The following is a 12,987-nucleotide window of genomic DNA, read 5'->3' as shown; positions in this document are numbered from 1 at the left end:
GCCAATGATGGGTGGGAGCTGTGTATAAATACCCCTGCTCCCTCCCTTCAGTGAGATAACTTTGAGGTGCATGTTCTAAACTGTATCCCCAAGTTCCCTGACGGGATTAAGTTCTGGTTGCCCACAGTGTTCATTTGCTCAACCACGGGCCCCTTATTGGCCTCTTCCCTTCTCTGTCTCACTTCCCAGCTCACCTACTGACATTTTCTAGGATGCCTCCCAAGTATACAATTTACACTTGAATCCTTATCTCAGGCTGCACTTCTGGAAGAATCTTTGGGGGATGATGGAGGGGCAGGAGAACTCATGGTGACTCACCATTGGTTAAAGCCAACTGGAAGCAAGAGGGTGTGGGAGCTCATTGTTGACGCTGGACAGGCCAACCTCCTGGGCCAGAGAGCAGATCTGGAGGGGCGGGGGGAGGGGGACTAACCGGTCTCCTCATGAAACCTACTTTCCAGTGAGGAGGGCAGATAATAAAAACAGGCTGGATACAATGACCAGGAAGCACAGAATATTATGGGCCATCCAGCTGGGAAGTCTGGACCATCCCCTGAAGAAAAAGAAATCTCTGTAGGTGTTTTAAGCAAGGGAGGGGATGAGAGCAGGTGGCGTTGTAGAATGTAGCCACAGCGTAAAACTGGATTGGGTGAAGGCAAGAGAGGTGACAGGGAGCTAGCTGCCCATAAGGTCAGGGAGAAGAAGACAGTCTGGGCTGGGGTGCAGGCAGGGGGGTAGGAGGTGTGAAGGCCGCCGAGGGGGGAAAGGACAGCACTTGGAGATGAACTAGTGGGGAGGGGTGGGGTGAGGGGGCTCATCGTGGGTCCAGTGCTTGAGCTGAGGGGGCCTGGGAGGTTGATGGTGCCAGACACCAAGATGGAGGGAAGTGGGGAAGGAGTGGGTCTGCTGCGAGCTCAGGTAGAAGTACAGGTTCGGACACGTGGAGTTGAAGGGGCCTGTGGGGCGGGGAGGGGGGCAGCAGGACGGATGGCCCTAGACGCCAGAGGCAGCACCTCCACGGACAAGGACACGCTGAAGGCCCCCAGAGGAGAGCGAGGGGTGAGACAGCACCCGGGGCGGTGCTTGGGGGGGGGGTGCCACGTTTGAGGATGGTGAGAGAAGTGGTGGGGTTGGCAGAGAAGGCTGAGAAGAAGCAGCCGGCTCTGTGGGCGAGCAAAGGAGGAGAAAGACCAGGGGAGCTGCCATCAGGGGAGCCATGGGAAAACCACGGCCAACAGTCCGATGCCACCAGAAGGTCAGGTGGGACGAGAGGAAGACGTGTGGTAGGGTCAGCATCAGGCCAGAGCGGTGACAGTCGAGTGACAGAGGACACAGCCTGGCGTCTGGGTTGAGGAGTGAGAGAGGAGGGGAGGGCAAGGAGACGCCAAGTGTAGACAGCTCCTCTCAGAGAGCTAAGTGGTCACCAGGGGTCCAAAAGGAGAGGAGGCGACAACCCACTCCCACTGCAAGAGACAGAGCTCACACCTCGAGCCTTGCAGGCACGGCTCTGTCCCTTTGTTAACACACCACACCCAGCACACCCAGTGGCCTTCCTGTGGCCACTGTCTTGCCGAAAGGGGCCACGAGAGACTCCCCCGTCTCCAAATTGGAGGGCTGTCAGGGTGTCCGTGAGGCCAGAGTTGGACGCCCCTCTCCCCAGCTCTGACCAGGCCCACTTAGGCTTCTCTGTGTTACATTCTGGGCTCCGACAGTGGATATCATTGGAAAAAACTGTTCTTACGAAAAACATCTGAAAAGCCATCAATCCAGTCCTATTATCGACGGAGAAACTGAGGCCCAGGGAGGAGGAATTGTACCCAGGGTCCTAGAGGCTCGGCCACAGAGGTGGAACCTAACGCAGCCCTGGGACTCCAACTTCGGTATTCTTTCTACAACGCCACGGTCCCTAGGAGGAAAAGGGCCGTGGCCAAGCCGAAGCCGGGGTCGCCCAGAGCCGCTCGCTGTTGGAGGCAGAGCCGGGCGGCCAGCGAAAACGGAGACGCACAGCAGAGTAAACACGAAAGGGCGTGCTGCGCGCAGCTCCTGCCAAGGAGGCAGCCCGCAGTAGGAAGGGAGCCGCTCCCCGCAGCTCGGGCCTGCCCGGCTGCCCCCGCACTGGCCACGGAGGGACCCAGCGGGCCCTGCCTGCCCCCTAGGCTGCCTGGCCTCAGCCTGCTAGCCCACCGCACTGCATGCTCCTTCCTTCTCCCGGTCTGCTCCGGCAAGCCCATGAATAGAACATTAAAGGCAAAACTGTCTAAAAGAAAAAGCAGCTCCCTGGTAGGAGTCGCCCCACTAAATGTCAAATACAGAGCAAGGCTTTCTGCCTCGTGTGCTTCTCACTAATGGAAGCACCTTAGCCTCCATATCCCCATCATCCAATCGCCCTATAAATAAATCATTGTAAGAAGAATGCCAATTTTCCCCCTAGGGCCTCGTGAATCTCTCTACACAACCATATGTAAAGGCCTCCTTCACTGTGTTGGTGCAGGTGCCCAGAGAGAGATGGCAAACTCTGCTAGGGCAATTTTAGAGGCAGAAGCAAACTTTCACACCATCTCAGTGGGCTGCGAGTTGGGAGCCCAGCTTTTCTCCTGACTTGGGGGAGACTTCTGCTCAATTTCCTGCAGACCCACCCTGACGACGCTGCCACAGCCCTCTGGAATCAGCCCAGGAAGCTTCCAAGAGGCCCCTCTCCAGGGTCTGCTGGGGCCTGTCCCCTAGAACCCACCCCTGCGGGGCAGCCACACACCAGAGTTGGACGCCCGACGCGTGGTGCGTAGAGCGCTGGCCCACTCACTCCCGGAGGCCTCCCCTGACGAGCTCGCCAGCCCACTAATGTCACCAACGCCGTGCTGCTGGCCCCGAGGTGCAGGTGCCGACGAAGGCTGCACGACCAGTGGGGCGGGGCGCAGGCACGGGGGTGCTCTACTCTGCAACGGCAGACTTCTGGCATGCACACTTCCGGAGCCTGCTGCATGCCTGCCAGGTGTGTTTCTGCAAATATGCACGTGCACACACACACTCACACACACACACTCACACACACACACACACACACACTGTATTGTGCCAACCCTCTTGCCATGCCAGCACGGAGGCCTCCAGAGCAACTCTCCTGAATCAGATAGCAGAGGCTGTCTGCTGGTTTGGATCCCAACTTCGCTGACTGATTAGACAATGATCACAGGCTCAGAAGGACCGGCTTATCTGTGAGATCAGACCCCCTGCCTCACCGTGGCAGGGGGAGCTCCTCACTCAGAGGTGGGAGTCTGCCCTTCTCCCTCCCAAGACCACCTAGACTCTCGGCCTTAACTCATCTTCTTTCTTTTCCAAACCACAGGGAAAACTGGCCTCTGGAATTCAACCATGGCTGGAAGGGGGCAGGAGAAGTCCCTTCTGGAGGACAGGTCTGAGCTGTGCAGTTACAGTCCAGCTAACAGACTAGGGCTGGGCCATGGGAACACCACCCCAGGAGTGAGGGAGAACTCCAGAGGTGGGGGGTAGGTACAGGTGGAGGGACCCGCTTCATCCAGCCTGTCAGCTACCACCCACCTGGGCCATACCTTGGGCTGTTGCGCCCCACACAAGCACCCGCCAGTCTGGGGTGTAGCTGTGTGAACAAGCTCACCAGGCTAGCCAGGAAGAGCAACGTATGGGGAAGGCCCAGCCCCCAAATAAACCGTGTCCCAGACTTTCTCAATGGCTTGAAAGCAGGCAGGATGGTGCTGGCCTAGGGTCCCAGTCTCTGCCACGAAGAAACCACAGCCGGAGGCAGGAGGCAGCAGGTGAGGGTGTGTCTGCCCAGACACAGCGAGGGCTAGGGAAGAAGAGGACAGGGGAGACCCTGGCTCGGGGTCCTAGAGCCCCAGGTTCCAGCCAGAGACGCTCCTGGAGGTACAGCAGAAGGGGAGCGCATGGGAACTACCAGGGAGCTCTGTAACAAGATACAAATGATTCAGCACCCCGCAAAACAAATGTCACGTAAATTCAAGGCAGATGGGCATGTGAGACAGTGGAGCTTAGGGGTTAAGAGAGCAAGCAAGTGAAAGAGTGTGGTGGCTGGCGGATCTGGGATTGCATTCTGACTCAATAATGTGCCAGGCGAGTGACCTGGGGCAAGGGACTTCATTTGTCTGTGCCTCAGTTTCCATATCTGTAGAGCAGGGACAAGTACAGACTGACCTCAAAGGGCAACTGTGGAGATGACATGACAAAAGGTATGGAGTACACTTAGCTTGGTCCATCAGTAATTAATTATAAGCAGGTATTGACAGTGCATGGACAGGGACTGGCACGGGTGGGCCCTTGCTGCCCCTGTCTCCACTAGCATCCATACCTCCTCCTGGGGGGCTCAACCAGGCATGCTCTGAGACCCGACATGGCGTGACTTTGCCCTAGTGAGGGACCCCAAGTCAGGGTGCCTCCTCTCCCCAGTTCAAAGGCATCCAAGGAGGTCCCTGCTCTGGGCCCCCTAACCTTGGAGCTGATGTCTCCCTAGGTGTTGTCCCAGGCCTTGAGGCCTCTGAAGTCCCTGCCCCACTCCTCCTTCCGACTCACTTCTAGTCAGGGTGGCCTGGCCAGCGCACCCCAAGGAAGGGCTGCTTCCGGCATTCTGCGCGGAGGTCCTGCCTTCTGCTGTCCCTGGAGGCTCTGTTCCCGTTTCGCCAGCTATTTTGCTTCCTTGGCCATCTGTTCCCTCCCTGTCATCTCCTCTCTGCTTTAACCTTAACCACTACTTTGCTGCAGATGGTACCCAACAGATCCGTTCTTGACATCCTTCATGATGCCTGCCCCCTCCTTCTCCTCTCCAGCAAGTGAACCCCTCTCTGCTCTGTCCTTTTTCAGGCTATGACTCCAAAGCTTGGAGCTGGATTCACCCCACAAGCCTCCCTCCTCAGTCCCATCTGCTGTCAATGCGGCCACAGGTCAGGGGACAGACACCCCCCCCCCTTTTCCTCTTCCTAAAGAGACTTCCCCTTTTCAAACTTGGCCAAGAACATTCTCCTGGCGTCAGGTCCACCGTCTGCTCCAGTTATCTACCTGGTGTTCACAAATAGTGCCCTTAAAGCCTCCAGAGGCCTCGGGATCAGTGGCCTGAGACAGACCAGAAACTCCAGGCTGCCTTCCGGTGGTGCAGGAGCCAATGTGCCCGAGCGGGGGGTCTGGGTCCTGAATGGTTTCTCTGTAGAAGATGGGCCTGAGCAGTGCAGCGAGGACTTGGCCACATATCGGCATGATGGGAATCGAACCAAAACACACTTGCTATGTGGTCTGAGCTCACAAGGAAAACAATGCACTGCTTGCCTTGCTTTTATTCTGGCCACTGGTGAGAAAATGCATGCACGGGCTTTACTGAGCAACTCCCCCTGCTTCTCTTCTATTGGCGTGTCCTGGTGCTCCCCTAAAATTCCTCCCCTTGGCTTCTCTTTTCTGGCATAAGGACCAGGAGCTTTGAGAAAGGAAGCAGCCCAGAGGCTCCCAATGAAAGAAGCTGTTTTGGTGACACTGGTTACCACCAGGCTGCATTCCCTGGGTGGGACACAATTAGGCGGGGAAGACTGAAATTTCGTTTCTGCACCAAGATTTGGGATTAAAAAAGCCTCACATCTCAACCCTCCCGAGCAGGGCTCTTGTAACTTCCTCTCTGCATACTTCCTCTGCAGCAGAAAGAAGAGTGTCTTGGCTGTCCACGGAATATTCCTCCCTTCTCTTCTCTATTGGAGCTACAGAGGACCTTGTTATGGATAGCTCCAAGAGGTGCAGCCTGCTGACACCTGGAGAGCTGGAGACTCTCAGGTCACCTAGGGAACCTCTGGTTTCAAATCCACCAAGCACTGACGACCCTGCGGTCCCTTCCTCCCACTTCCTCCCTTTCTTCACACAAAGGAGACCCAATCCAGCCACCAGGCCAGCCCATGTGGCTATGGAAACCAAAAGAACAAAATGCTTCTTACTGGATTGCAGGCCTTAATCTAGCTCTTGCTGAATTATTCAAGGATGGCATTAACTTATAAATGAGTGTGTTTGACTGATTTTGTGGTTGATGTACAGATATATTCTAATGAAAGACAGCTACAAGATTTTAAATTATTAATTAGACTGCCACTTAACAAAGCCTATTTGGCACTCTATTTCCTTGCTTAACAAGACAAAAACTTTAAGGATAGGTTCTGTATTAGCCCAGAGGCTGTTGATTTGCATTCTGTTTTTATAGCTCTAAAAACGAAAACCATAGATCCTGACCTTAAGCAGGCCACTTCTGGCAAAGCAAAACCCCCAACAGGCTTCCCTTTCTTCCTGGATGATGCTGGGTGACTCCGGGCATGGCTTGCCCTGCCTGTCTCTCATCTCTGACCAGAGGCTTGCTTTTTATATCCCTGGTTCTGCCAGGGTAGGCCAGGAGATGGAAAAGAGGGCAGGCAGCTGCTGAAGCCTCCAGCTACCAGCACTGTCAGCAGCAGGATCCACTGACGACTCAGGCTGTTCTGGTTCACAGAGGTGCGGCTATGGCCAGTAGAGTCCTTTCATTAAGAGACACAAGGCAGCACCCCCCAATTCCTAAAATGTCCTGCCAGGGGACAGCACCCAGCTTGCTGTAATAGGACAACCAGAAGTCAGAGCAATGACCCCCATGATCCAATGTCTACATTCACCTTCTTCAGACCACTGAGCCTCCTCACTCCACAAAGCGCTCCATTGTCAAGACCATGAGCCCAACCCTTTACAGAAAAGTACGAGGGTGTTTCTCTTCCACCCTACCCCAGGATCTAGGGATAGCTGCTCTTTCTTTTTTCAAATCCTTTTCCAAATCAAGACTATGATACTCCGCCAGGTCCAGGACTCCATGCAGGGCTCTGCAGCTGATAGGCAGGGAAACTGCAACAGTGGTCTGAACCCATCCCATAACATTGTTGCTCGGAGCTTTTGGGAAGAATTCGAGAAGCAGAAACTGCAATGGCCACCTCCCTTGGCATTAGCCTCGGGCATACCTTTGGCTTTGAGCACACACCTAGAATCCACACAGTGTATCTGAGTGTCCCGTATATGTGTGTAAAAGAAACAAGTCCTACGGATCAGGACCAGGGGCTGAGAGAGCAGATTGTCCGGCAAAGGACCAAAATAAAAGTCCTTTGCCCACACAATGTCCCAGCAGCAGGCTGCAGGCCACTGGAGCTGAGCCTAGCCCAGCAAAGGGCTTTTCTGCTCTGTTTTCCTCCGGCCAATCCAGGTGGAAACCTCTTTGTTGGTAGAACCTCTCTCACCAACCAAGCCATGCAGGAAGGGAAAAATAGCCCAAGTGGTGAACACATATGACTGCCAAGCCTCCAGTGGGCACCTCTTGAACAGGGTAAGTGAGCCTCCTCCACCAGGAGAGGCCCCCAGAATGCACTGGGCTCATCCTGAGTTGGGTCTCTGGCTAGCAAGGATGGGAGAGAAAGGCTTCTGGAGGCTGCTCAAGCCTCCCTGGGCACCTAAGCCATGTAAATAAAGTACACGGGCTGCTTTGTGGCTCGTTTTTAACTGTAAACTGCCAAAAGACAAAAGACCAGAAGGAAAATGAGATGTCAGTTCCCCTCTATTATCTCCATCACAGACCCAGCAACCTGGACATGGTGGCCTCTTAAAACTGCCTAGGAAGCCTTACCCACCAAGGCCAGTGTGCACACTCCAGGCCCAAGTTTCTCAGACCCCGGCTTCTGCTCAGTTCTGTAAAAATCACCCTCTGTGTGCAGACACTGACCAGCACCGCTAGCTGCTGAAAGGACTTTTAGTCCCTTTCTGCAGGGAAAAGGAACCGGGGTGTATCAGTGAGGAGGCTTCTCCAACCAGCCGCAGAGACTTTCCCCACACCACAGTAAAAGGCAGTCAGCGTTTCCCCCCCGGCACTGCCCCGACCCACGTGGAAGACACAAGTCACACACAAGTTTGTGACTATTGACACGATGGGGCAACCGAGGCTCCCCTGTAGGCCTGAGCAAGCCGGGACCACCACACAGCCTTTACTGCTTCCAGTGAAGGCGTGGTTTCTTCACCCACCTGTCCCACCTGCTTGTGGGGTCTCTTCCACGACCCCCACATCTGCTCCTCTCCGCCTATCTTGGGGCTTCGCTGCCCATTCCTCCGCCACCTCCCCCTGCCCGTTTTCTCCTTCCCCATCCTACTGTGAGGTCAGAATCCTGTGCTTACGACACCTCGGTCTGTTGCCATGGAAACAGGGGCGGATTAAGGCAGGAGCGCGGAGCGCAGGGATCAGGCCCCTCAGCTACCTGAGCTCCCGCCTCAGCCGGCTCCCGCAGGGCCGGGGAAGCCAGACGCAGCCGCCGCGGCTCGCCGGCCACCCGGCCCGGCCCAGAGACGATAGGGTCCCGACCGAGCGTCGCAGCTCGCCCCGACCCGGGAGGGGAGGGAGGCAGACGCCGAGGCCGGGGCAGCGGGAGACAGGGCTTGCGGGCTCTCGGCGTGGTCACCTGCCCTCCCTGGGCCCCGGGGACAGCTCCCCGCGCGGCAGCCACGTGGGGGCGCGGCGGGACTTCCCCAGCACCCGCGCCAACTTTGCAACGCTCTGCAATGAGCCGGGCTGCGGGGGGATGGGAGGGGGATTGTGGTTAGGTGGTCGCGGGGCCAGCTCTCCTCAAGTTGAGCCTGGCACCTGCCCCGCACGCAGCCGGTACGGCCCCCACCGTCCCATCTCTCTGCTCCAGGCATAAGGAAAGTTTGAAGAACCGGACATCAGGCGCTAGCCACCTCCCCTGGGCTGCTGCGTGCCCAGAGCCCATCCCTGAGGACCAAAGCAGGACTGCAGGGAAGGTGCCCGCGTCCCGGCCCCGCCTGAGAAGCGAGGGCGCGCAGGGAGCGCCCGGGCGGCGCGGTGACTGACCGCTGGTCGCCCTGGAGCGCGGGCTGCACCCGGCCCCGCCGAAGCGGCAGAACCGGCAGCAGGCGCCCACGCAGGGGATGGAGCCTGCAACTGCAAAACTTTATAATGGCAAAGCAAAGGTCTCGGAAGGCCGGCTCCCCTTCCATCATGGGTAGCTCACAGTGGTCTCGAAATGACCTCCCCGAGCCAGATCCCTAGGCCTGGCCGCTTGATCCATGGTGCAAATCCCGTGTCTCGCAACCGGCCACCGACAGGGGCTGAGCTCCAGCAGCAAACCCTCCGCAGGTGCGTCCCCGCAAAGCCCGCCAGCCCGCCAGCGGCTGCTTCCCGGGCGAGGACCTCGGGCGCCGGGGAGCTCTCGGGTGGCTCCAGGGCTCGAGGCTCTGCCGCGTGCGCACTCAACTCCAACTTGCCCCTTCGGCTCCAACTCACCTTTGCGAAGCATGTTGGCCGCGGGGCCGCCACTCCGAGGTCGGCCTAGGCGCGCTCCCTCCCAGAGTCCGGATTCAAATCCTTGGGCGCCGGCTGCAGCTAATCCGAGCGCGTCGAGGCGGGGGCAAGCCGGGGATCCGCTTGTGCCCGGCAGCCCGGCCCCTCAGGGGCATGGTGAGCCCGAGCCCCGCGCCGAGGGCACCGGCGCCCACTAGCAACCGCGGCTCTGCCGGGCAGCCTGGCGCGCTCGCTCAGCCCCGGGACAAGCGGCTTGCTCCGCGGAGCCGGCGGCCTGCTTCTGCAGCCCCGAGCTCTTTGCAGGCGGTTTTGAGGAGGGACGCCGCCCCCCGGCCGCCCGGCCGCCCGGCCGCCGGGCCGCGGCCCCCTCCTCTCCGCCCCCTCGGGCCGCCGCCGCCGCCGCGGCTGCTGCAAAAGGGCGCTCGCGCGCACCGCCGAGCTCCGGGGAAAGCGCCCGGCGCGCGTTTGCAGGACCCAGCGCTCGGCGGAGCGGGGCGCCTCCCTTCCTCCCCCCACCCCCCGGCTTCCCCCACCTTTCCTCCTCCCTCCCTCCCTCCCTCGCTCGCTCGCTAGCTCCCTCCCTCTCGCTCCGCTCCCCGCCCCCGCTCACGGAGCGCCTCCCATACAAAATTTATGAAAGTGCTCTCAGCTCGCGGTGCCGAGCGCCGTCCTATTCCCAGGGCAGCGGCTCTCAGCCGCGCGGCGCCGCCTCCCAAGGTGTTTTCGCTGCGCCCGACCCCGGGGACGATCCTTGGCCCGCGTCGGTCCAAGTACCTGCCCCAGCCCTTGGGCGGCCGTTGGGCCACTCGAAAGCCCCTCCCGGGCCCCGCGGGCTTCCCGGAGCTCGCACCCGCAGCCCAACCCCCGCCCGCTCGCCCTTCGCGGCTGGAGGTCACTGAGAGAGGCGGCTGGAAGCGTGCGCTCTGCCCACCGGCTGGGACGGGAGGACTGCCGCCCAGAGACCCCGATCACAAGTCTGCACCCTTGCCCATATCCTCTCTAGCCGGCTCCGCTTCCTTCTCGGAGGTTCGACGGCTCCTCCCTGCCCAGGACAGCTCCGGGAAACCCAGCCGCCTCGCATCCCGCGTCCCAGGATACTATTCTTTTGGGGGGTAGGTGTGGCGCGCCCCCAGGCTGGTCTAGTCCACCCAGCTAGCATTCAGGGAGGCCCCGTTGCAAATCCTAGAGAGAGAGGAGGACCAATGTGGGGCTCAGGTGGGCTATCCCCGCCTAGACGGGGTGGGGGTGGGGGTCCCTGATCTCTTTCAGTCTACACAGACCCCACCCGGGGCTTCCTGGAAAATGGAAGGAGGCACCGCCTAGAAAGCAGGTCCCGCAGGGGGCCAGTTGTACTGAGCAGAGAAGGTTCAGGCCAGGCGAGATCCTGGGTGGAGGCGGCACCCCCTACTGGCCTGGGATAAGAGGGGTCCTGGGAAAGGAAAAAGAGTGGGCTGTCACTCATTCAATAAATGGGCTGCATTTATTGTGGGTCAATCGTGTGGGGCTTTACTATTCCTAGGGATTCAGCCAATGAAAAAGACAAGGTCCCTGCCTTTGTGGAGTTTAATACAGTTAATAGGCACCAAATGAGAAAAGTCCAGATGAGACAATGCATGGAGGAAAAGCAAGCAGGGTATAGTAGAGAGCTGATATGAGGGGGTCAGGGAGTGCTGCTTTAAGCCGGTGACATCTAAGAGAGCTAACTGAAGTGAGACAATCAGTTGCAATCCCTTGGAGAAAAACTTGGTATGATTGGCTAAAGAAGGCCAGTATCATTCATTCACTCACACATGCATTCAATGACACCGAGGCTCTGGGTTTCAGCTAACTACATTGGCATGTTAACTACAAAAGCCTAGGGCATAGTTGGGGAAGAAAGACCCACAAGCCATCTTAGAATGTGACAGGAGGAGACACAAAGTTTTGGAGGGGGCTCTGCTAGCTCTGTGAGGGGTGAAGGAAGATCAAGAAAGCCTTCATCAAAGGGATGGCATTTAGGTTGGGTCCTGAGGGCTGAGTTCATCAGTCTGAGAAGGAAAAAGGGCATTCTAGGCAGGAGAGAAGGTGCAAATGCTTGAAGGTGAAAAAGTAAACTTGTTCTGAAGATTCAGAAGATTGGTCCATATTGGGATGGAACTGAAGGTGATGTATTCTTTCTCTTAGCCTTGACCAGCTGCAGGGCTGGATTTGGCCCCACACCCTGCCAGACGTTAAAGCTGGTCTTGAAGGCAGAAACTCTCTGTGAGTGAACTGAGGCCCAGGGAGGCTGAACAACTTGCTCCATGTCACAAAGCAGATCAGTGCCAAAGTGTAGGCCTGAATCGGGGTATGCTAATCCTCCTTCCAACTCCCTGAGCTGCCTCCCCATGACCCCCCTGCCCCATAAACTCCAGCATCTCAGACAAAGTTAGCTGGGGCTGGGCGTGAGTGTGAGAAGCAGTGTTATTTCAGGCCTCAGGAGGGCTGGGTGCTGCTTTGGAGTCCAGCCAGGGGGTGGGGGTGACTCTTAGGCGGGTGTTGTGGTATAATGTGGGGGTGCACTGTGCCCGCCTTCTTGTCAGGCAGTAATTACTCAGCCTGCTGAGTAACTCAGGCAGGGAGACCCCCCACAAACAGATGGAGGTGTTCTCAGCCCAAGTTGAAGGACAGCCCCCAATGTCCTTCACTACAGTATCTTAGGGGACATGCTCCCTAGACATCACCTGGTTTCCTAATGGGTGCTAGGGCAGCTCATTCAGCACAAGAGGCTGTGGGGCAATGTTGTAAGAGGATGAGGGCCTTCAATCATCAACAGGCCCCACTTCTGCCTAGGGAAAGGCCCTAAGGGATGGGGTGCCTTCTAGGGAAAAGCCACTGCTCTGCTGGAGTCAATCCTCACCCCCTGGGAACTCACAGCTGCAGCCAGAGTTAAAGCTGTCCACAGGCTGGGCCTCAGTGCCCTGAAGGGGGAGGGGCTGAACTCCGGGGATCCCTGGAATTGAGATCTTGCACCCTGGGAGTTCAAAGAACCTGGGGGAGATGAGAAGTGCAGGCTGGGCTCTTATCAAGGCAAGAGGGGTGTTCCTGGGACCCATGTTGGCCACAGTCCTGTCCAAAGCTATGACTGTCCTCAGAGTATCAGTCGGTGGCCTGAGGGTCAGAGCACTGACTCCTTCTGGTCCTCCCCTCGGCTGTTCACTCTCAGCCAGCCCATACATCCCTCCTCTCTGGGCAGTTGCCCAGAGAGGCCTATCCCTGGCTGCTTGTTTTTCACTTCTCCATGTACCTTAATTAGGAGTTTCCAAGCAAGGAGGGCCTCCAGGGGAACCCCAGGCCGCAGAGCTACCTTAAAGGGCCAGCCGTGCTCACAGCACCCCCTCAGAGAGAGGAAGATGGTGCCAGAGGGCTGCTCGGGCAAACAGCCCTGGGGACTATTGCTGTATGGGGCAGACAGGGCTAAGGGCCAGTCCTGCAGGTTCTCTGCTCTTCCAAAGGTCAAGGCCGTCTCCCTGGCTGCTATGCCTTCTCTTTGGGATCCCAGGAGCCCAGGCCTGATCAAGAGAAAGGCTATCTAGGCCTGAGGGGCAGCCGAGGCAGGGAAAACGGTGGATTGGTTTAGGCGATTGGATTCCTTGGACTGCGCCCCCCGCCCCCACGCCCTGCCCCGGGAAAGCATC

The 12,987-nt window shown here is 57.9% G+C and overlaps 1 protein-coding gene across 1 annotated transcript in view; it reads right to left on the bottom strand.

Moving 5' to 3' along the window:
• The window catches only part of RTN4RL1 (reticulon 4 receptor like 1), a 68,091-nt gene extending 58,688 nt beyond the window's left edge, over nucleotides 1-9,403 (bottom strand). The window contains exon 1 of the mRNA XM_021704290.1: nucleotides 9,314-9,403. Coding sequence (XP_021559965.1) covers nucleotides 9,314-9,326 — 13 coding nt within the window. The 5' untranslated portion in view covers nucleotides 9,327-9,403. The remainder of the gene's footprint in view (nucleotides 1-9,313) is intronic.
• Nucleotides 9,404-12,987: the final 3,584 nt, after the last annotated feature.

The sequence above is a fragment of the Neomonachus schauinslandi genome, chromosome 15, assembly GCF_002201575.2.
Source record: "Neomonachus schauinslandi chromosome 15, ASM220157v2, whole genome shotgun sequence".
NCBI lineage: Eukaryota > Metazoa > Chordata > Mammalia > Carnivora > Phocidae > Neomonachus > Neomonachus schauinslandi.
The sequence above is the reverse complement of the archived record's forward strand: the minus strand, read 5'-3'. Positions and strand labels throughout refer to the sequence as shown.